This window comes from Orycteropus afer, unplaced genomic scaffold (genome assembly GCF_000298275.1).
Source record: "Orycteropus afer afer isolate SDZICR_OR568_19922 unplaced genomic scaffold, OryAfe1.0 scaffold00142, whole genome shotgun sequence".
Taxonomy (NCBI): Eukaryota; Metazoa; Chordata; class Mammalia; order Tubulidentata; family Orycteropodidae; genus Orycteropus; species Orycteropus afer.
Genome location: NW_006921729.1, coordinates 4,759,967 through 4,767,882, shown reverse-complemented (window position 1 = coordinate 4,767,882; position 7,916 = coordinate 4,759,967). Strand labels below are relative to the sequence as shown.

At 42.9% G+C, this 7,916-nt stretch overlaps 1 protein-coding gene across 1 annotated transcript in view; it reads right to left on the bottom strand.

Moving 5' to 3' along the window:
• Positions 1-395: 395 nt before the first annotated feature.
• Positions 396-7,916, bottom strand: part of SLC25A38 (solute carrier family 25 member 38) — a 20,490-nt gene continuing 12,969 nt past the window's right edge. The window contains exons 4-7 of the mRNA XM_007945731.2: positions 5,976-6,155; positions 5,407-5,575; positions 2,201-2,367; positions 396-518 (exon numbers count right to left, since the gene is read on the bottom strand). Of these exons, the coding sequence (XP_007943922.1) occupies positions 396-518; positions 2,201-2,367; positions 5,407-5,575; positions 5,976-6,155 (639 nt within the window). The remainder of the gene's footprint in view (positions 519-2,200; positions 2,368-5,406; positions 5,576-5,975; positions 6,156-7,916) is intronic.

Genomic DNA, 7,916 nt, shown 5'->3' with positions numbered 1-7,916 from the left:
TGTCCCCAGCTGGAGTTCCTCAGGCACAGAAGGTGGTCTACAACTTCACTGGCCCCATAGGGTATCCAAGGAGACACTGTGGTGTAGATGGGTGGCTAAAGCAGATGACCTGGTAGAGAGCTCTCTGAACAATGCCTTTTTGAGTGGGTTTACAGGATATGCAAACTTTTCTCCTAATTCCCCAATGTGGTGTCCATATTGGTGATTCCTCTTTTGTGAGGTTTCTGGAGGCTCAAGTCAGGCCCATCTATTCTCTACTTGAGTGGGGTCACTGAAGGTGATGTTTCTGTCTGGCTCCCAGAGTACTTCATCTGCTCCAGGATAGTGAGGTGAAGCAGCCCGTGGCAGAAACCAAGCTGGACGATAGATCCCACCCTTTCCCAGTCTTCTCTTAATCAGGATTTGAGGCCCATCTTAGCCATCATCTCTTCGTAGACTGTCCATGCCATTGCTGCCATCAGAGTTCTGCGGAGGGCCCGGGGTACCCCACCTTGGAAGAAGCCACGCAGCCCATAGTCCTACAATGAAAACCAACATCAAAATTCCAGAAGCAAATTTACTCTGTAAATCTTCACCCAAATCAAAATAAAATTAAAAAAAAAAAAAATTCCAGAAGCAAAGCAGCAATACAATTAATTATCCACTTGGCATGACAATGATTGTCTCAGTGTTACCCCATGTTTGATTTGACTTTTACATAATGCCAAACTGTGATTAATGGGTCCAAGGAGACAACCAATCCAACTTTATTTAGGTTTGTACTGTATCTTAACTGAAAATCTTTAAACAGGGTGGCTGTGTACACTTGTATAGTTTGTGCACTACACAGAGGCACCAAGCCCATAGAGGAAGCTGAATCCTGACAAAAGTCTTGCCACACCCTGGGCCCTGGCTCCAGAATGAAGGAAAAGGTGCTTTTTTGCAATTTATCTGCCTGGAAGGAGTACCTTTTTGTAATTCACTGTATGCTCTCTCAGTGGCCCCATCTTTAGAATTAAAGACAAAGCACCCCTTCCTTCTCCTTCATAATTTGGGTTGATTTGCTCATTCCTGTTAGCATAGGGTAACACCCTAGTGGTACAGTGGTCAAGTGCCCGGCTGCTAACTGTAAGGTCAGCAGTTCAAATCCACAAGCTGCTCTATGGGAGAAAGATGAGGTGTCTGCTTCTATAAAGGTTACAGCCTTGGAAACCCTATAAGGCAGTTCTGCTCTGTCCAGTAGGGCTGCTATGAGTTGGAATTGACTTGATGGCAACAGGTTTGGTTTAGTTTTATTATTATTACTCCTACAATTTTCATAGGAGCTCTGGTAGTGTAGTGCCTAAGGTACTTGACTGCTAACCAGAAGGCTGGCAGTTCAAACCCACCAGTCACTCCTCGGAAGGAAGGTTGGACAATCTACTTCTGCAGTGATACTGCCTCGGAAACCCAAGGAGGGGTCGCTATGAGTCGGGTCCAACTTAAGGGCACATAACAACAACAACAAAACCAATTTTCATATAAAGAAGATATTATTTTCATACTCTATGAGTTTAAGAGTGGAGAGTAAGAAAGTAGGCAACCCAAGCTGTGTTGAGGAGTATTATCAGGTTGGTGCATATAGTTACACACTCACCTATCACACAAAGTGAAAAGGTGCCAAATTTATCTTTAGGAAGTTTATCCAGTTTGCAACAACAGTACATGTTCCAAAGGGGCTCTTCTAAATCATACATCAGTGCACTATTGCATCTATTGAACTTTTTTATCTTTAATGACAGTATTTGTCCATTTGTATTACAGCAAATTCTTACACACAAAACAATGTGTTTTTGTTTTTTTCCAATTATATTTCCTCCTACATCCTTAATTAGATTCCTAGGTCTTTGCCAGTGGATTTACCATGGCGTCCAGCAATCTACATGTGTAATAAATACTGCAGGTGGTCCTAATGTAGGTGCCTTCCAAGCCCCGCCCCCAACCAAAAATAAGGTCTTTAGCAGTGGGTCTCACCCTTGCTACACATTAGAATCACTGAAGAGCTTTAAAAGCTACTGATGCTGGAGCTCCACCCCGAGAGATTCTGTCCTTTCTGTCCTGGGCGAGGATATTGTTAACAGCTCCCTAGGTGATTCTAAAGCGACCAAAAGATGATAAGTGCTGCTCTAGAGAAAGAGATCCTAAACCACAATAAGAACCAGTACTTATTCTATAACCTTACTTTAAAAATGAGTGTAATTGTTTGGCCAATCCACTGGAATTTCACCGGGGCAAGCTGCATATGTGTTTTGATAACATCTGCAGGCTGAGTTACCAGTGAGGCCAGGACACCAGCAAATATGCCACAGCTGAAATTCACAAAAGGAATAAGGACTGCATCCAACTGGTCTGAAATAGGACAAAGGCAATATTCAGTTATAAATCTCATTCATCAGACAAACATCAATGCAAGTCACCCACAATTTCTTCCCCAAAGCCAGAAAGGTCAGAATTCAAACAAAGTTAAGAATTAACATTTTAAAATACCACTAATAAATGTAGTTCTGGTGGCATAGTGCCTAAGGCACTTGACTGCTAACTAGAAGGCTGGAGGTTCAAACTCATCAGCCACTCCTCAGAAGGAAGACTGGGCAATCTACTTCCACATTGATACCACCTTGGAAACCCAAGGAGGGGTCGCTATGAGTTGGATCTGACTCAATGGCAGTGAGTTTGGTTTGATTTGGAATAAATGTAGATGGAATGATGGAGTTAGAAAATCACCTTTTTACAACCATTATCATAATAAATGATTCAGGCAGGAATCATTAACTGATGTTAAAACACGTGGTGAAAGAAATGCTGTTATTGTTAGTTCCGACCCATGGCGACCCCATGTGTGCAGAGCAGATCTGTTCCACTGGGTTTTCAATGCTGTGATTTTTCAGAAGCAGATGGCCAAGCCTGTCTTCCGAGGTGCCAACTTTTCAGTTAGCAGTATAGTGCTTATCTATTTGCACCACCCAGGGGCTTTACAGTGCAAGAAATGGGAATATTTATAAAGATTCAACATATCTTCTGCAGACACAAATTATAAAAGGAAAATAGTTAAGTTCAGTGGAGGCACCTGTCAGACATTACCTTAACCAAGTGATAAAGGGCTAGTATCAACTTACAATGGGTCAAACCAATTTCATGAGCTTTTAAATATACTAAAGATACAATATCACTTGTGGTCCTCTTGTTAACAATGTGTAACAGAAACTAATCACAAGGAAACATCAGCTAAATCAACACATTCCTCAGTGTGCCTACAATATAACTGGTCTATATCCTTGAAAGGGAGCTCTGCTAGCGTAGTGCCTAAGGCACTTGACTGCTAACCAGAAGGATGGCGGTTCAAACCTATCAGCCACTCCTCGGAAGGAAGATGGGGCACTCTACTTCTGTAGTGATACTGCCTCAGAAATCCAAGGAGGAGTCGCTATGAGTCAGGTCGGACTCGACGGCACATAACAACAACATACCCTTGAAAAGGAGGCCTGTGGTACGATGGTTAAGCGCTCAGCTGTTAACTGAAAGGTTGGTGGTTTGAACCCAGGAACTACTCTGCAGGAGAAAAGACCAGATCCCATAAAGATTATAGCCTAGGAAACCCTAGGAGGAGTTCCACTCTGTCTTACAGGGTGACTATGAATTAGAATCCACTCAACAGCATACGGAACCAACAACTTACTCTTGGGGTAACTGAAGAAATCAGAATATGGACTATAGATTAAGGAATCAGATTTCTGTTAAATTTCTTGATGGTGGTAACTGGACCAAGATTATATGAGAGAAAATCCTAGTTGTTAGGAATACACACTGAAATATTTAAGGATAAAGGGGCATGATGTCTGCAACTTACTTTCAAACAAGTCAGAAAAAAAAAAGTATACATACAGAAAAGAGAATGGTAACAGATATATGAAGTTATTTTTACTGCTTTTGTCAGTTTAAAATTATTTACAAATACTACAGTTAAATTTTTTAAAAAAAAAGATGGATGAAGAAGTTCAGAACACACATATCCAAGCTCCCGTACTGCCTCACCTTTCTGTTCTGCAGTGTAAGGCTGTGTGTGACCTGCAGTGCTCCATGTCTGGTGACTGGTGAGACACAGCAAGTCTCCCACGGTCATTATAACTTACGACATATTCGAGTTATGACAAACTGCACCTAGACCATTTATTTTTTTTTGGTTTATCTTAGTAGTATTCACTACATACAATGTTGCAGCATGTAATTTGCTGATGTTATCATTCTCATGCCAGCATCCAAAGACAAATAAAGATCAGATTTATAAAGATACTGATGACAAAAAAGCAGTAATAATGAAAACTAAAAAAAGGTGTTTGGCTTACATCAGAACTGGCTTATGGCGGAGTTGTTAGAACAGAACTCCATAGTAAGTTGGGACTAATTGTATATATAAAGCCCTCTGAACAGCAGAGTTACACCACAGTCATGGTGGGTGTTCCAGTTTTCCTAACTGAATGACCTTTGTCATAATTCCTAGCTCAAATTATGCACAGATGTCGAATTGAATCCAGGTTCATCCTAAAAGATATATTTCTATCAATCCTTGCTCTAATTGGGCAGATGTCTATAGTCAGTTGATTTTGCCCATTTCCAATCTAGCATGAGTTTCCTGATGAGGCAGGTGTGCCAGAATGCCAAAGGTGCCTGCCTTTGGGTCTCCAGCAGTGGCACAACTAAGGAAAACAGAGCCTATGAAAATTAGTTTTAAATTGCTGAATGACCTCTCAGCTGGAGGTAGAAACTGCGATGGCCAGTAGAAACTGCTCATTAATGCCACCAAGCAGCACCCAGGGCACGTGCTTTCCTGCCATACCTTAGACACACCTCTAGATTTTTTTGGACACTTCATTGTTAGCCAAATGGAGGGTTCAAAACCACAGTAACTGGGAAGACAGGAGGGGAGATGAAAATAAAATTTTTCTTCAAAATTCTAACCACCTTTCAGTGTTTCCCAAACTTGTCTGATTAGAATCACATCAATTGCTTTTGGAAAGATCCAGATTCCCAGGTCTTATCCCCAAAGCTTCTAATTTAGGAGGTTTTGGGTGGGACCTGACAATCTGGTCATCAGCCAAAATCTTGTTGCAGGACCTCTGCTAAAGATGCTTTAGTCTTCTTATTCTACTTGCATGACTATGAGTACTCTGATAGATAAAAATTCCACAGTACAGAAGCCATGTCTGTGAGGTGGACCTGTGCATCTTGTACTTGGCTCACTGCCTGACACCATCCTGACGGGACTCAGTTCCTAGGACTCAGCTACGATCTACAGCTAAGAACAGTGCTAAGAACAGTCTCACATCCCATAGGATGCAGTGAGGATCGGATACCTTGGCTGCTCCCTGTCACACCTTTCCTTATCCATACCTTGTGGCACTATGTTTTTGGTCTGGTTGTAAAACATTAGGTAGATTCCTGAAAAGGGTGCATCACGAAGGAGTGTCGCTGTTAGGCCACTGAAGAGTCCACGGTGACCCTCGTTGCGATAGATGCTCTTCAGGGCTGCGTAGATGCTCTCATAGCCATACCTCCCACTCTGCAAAGGGGACACAACCAGTAACTGGTGCTGTGGTTGAGTGTTGAACCAAGCAAATTTCAGGTCATGTGGAGTTACCAGAGCTCTAGTTCACCCATAACTTGGCTTGCCTACAAATGGGTTCATTTGACTGCTAACCAGAAGGCTGGCGGTTCAAACCCACCAACCACTCCTCAGAAGGAAGGTTGGGCAATCTACTTCCGTAGAAATACTGCCTCGGAAACCCAAGGAGGGGTTGCTATTGAGTCGGATACGACCCTACGGCAGTGGTAAAAATCTCATTGGCCACTATGCTAAATTATAAACCAAGAGTTGACATCAGTGGTCACTGGACTGAATTCTATGCAAGACCATAAGGCCTCTGTTTATCTACCTTGAGGCCCTAAAGTGTCAAACTCACCTCATAGCGTGTCTTGATCACGGTGATGGGTGACATGCAGACCCCTGCAACAGAGCGAGAGCCCATCCCCAGTATGACTGACTCCAGGGCAGTGGGGGGATGGCCTCGCAGGAAGTACTGCTTCAGAGAGTAGAGGGTGCCAAAGTAGATTCCAACACCAGGGACACATCTCACAATGGACTACAGAAAAAAGTCAGAGGAAGGAAAGAAATCAAAGACCTTGGTTATGAATGGCTGGGCAGCTGGATGTACTTATTCCCTGATGGGAAAAAAAACAAAACAAAAACAAAAACAAAACACCAAACCCACTTCTGTTGTATAGATTCTGACTCATAGCAACCCCCATTGGGTTTCAGAGGCAGTAAATCTTTATGGAAGTAGATTGCCCAGTCTTGCTTCTGCAGAGTGGCTGGTGGGTTTGAACCACCAACCTTCTGGTTAGCAGTCAGATACTTTAGGCACTATGCTACCAGAGCTCCTTATTCCCCTATGATGAAACTGATAATCAACTCCATGGTGAAATTTGCTGTAAGCAACTGAGTAGCTACCTTAGGGATGTGGTCTGCTCCCAGTGTCTCTGAGTTTTTGCCATGCTTGGACCCTTCATGTAGCTGAGGCTTCATTCAGCAGCCTGCCATGTCGCTTGATAATCTTGGGACTGTGCCATTTTACTTGTCAACCTTGGGTTTGTCAGTGTCAGCAGCCAGCAGCTGCCTGAGTTAAGAGACACCTCCAGCTCCAGTGGGCCGGGAACAAGAGGCAGAGCTGAAGCCAAAGATTGAAGGGTTTCACCTAGCACCTAGAGCTGGCACTTTGAACTTGGACTTCTAACCTCCTAAATTGTAAGAGAATAAATCCCTGTTCAAGTCATCCACTTGTCATATTTCTATTATAGCAGCACTAGAGAACCAAAACAACAGGCAAGTAGCTTATATAGAGGATGGAGAGGATACAAATAGAGAAGCTGGGAAGTGAGACAGGAGGAAAGGCAGCCAATAAATAGAAGGTATGTCATCACACCAGTTACTGCAGAGGGCAACTGGAGCTTAATTCCTTTGGGGAACTCTGGGAGTCAGTGTAGAACACAGGCCTGTTATTCCTCTATCTGGGTTGGGAGGGAAAACAAAACAAAACAAAACCCACTGTCATTGAGGACATTCTAATTCATGGCAACACCATGCGTTACACAGTAGGACTGATTCATAGGGTTTTCATGGGTATAAAGTTAACAGAAGCAGATTGCCAGGACTTTCTTCCATGGTGCTACTGGGTAGATTTGAACTGCCAACTTTTAGGTTAATAGTTGAGGGTAACTCATTTGCATCACCTAGGGATCTCAAGTAACACAAGTAAACATCTTTCTGGTATTCTATGCCTTGAGCCAAGATCCATCTGACAACAGCTATGATATCCCTTGCTCCACGTTCTCTTCTGAATCCAGCTTGCACCTCTGGAAGTTCTCTGTCAATATACTGTTGCAACTGTTTTTGAATTATCTTCAGTAAGATCTTACTTGCATGCAATATTAATGATATTGTTCTATAATTTCCACATTCTGTGGGATCACCTCTCTTTGGAATGGGTACAAATATGGATCTCTTCCAGTCAGTTGGCCAGGTAGCTGTGTTCCAAATCTCTTGGCACAACCGAGTGAGTGCCTCCAATGGGGCATCCATTTGTTGAAATATCTCAGTGGGTATTCTGTCAATTCCCAGAGCCTTGTTCTTCGCCAGTTCTTTCACTGCAGCTTTAACTTCCTCCTTCAATACCATTGGTTCTAGATCATATGGCACTTCCTGAAATGGATGAAGATCGACCAGTTCTTTTTGGTACAGTGACTCTGTATTCCTGCCATCTTCTCTTGATGTTTCCTGCATCATTCAATACTGTGCCCATTGTTGTTGTTGTTGTTATGTGCCGTCGAGTCGGCCCCGACTCACA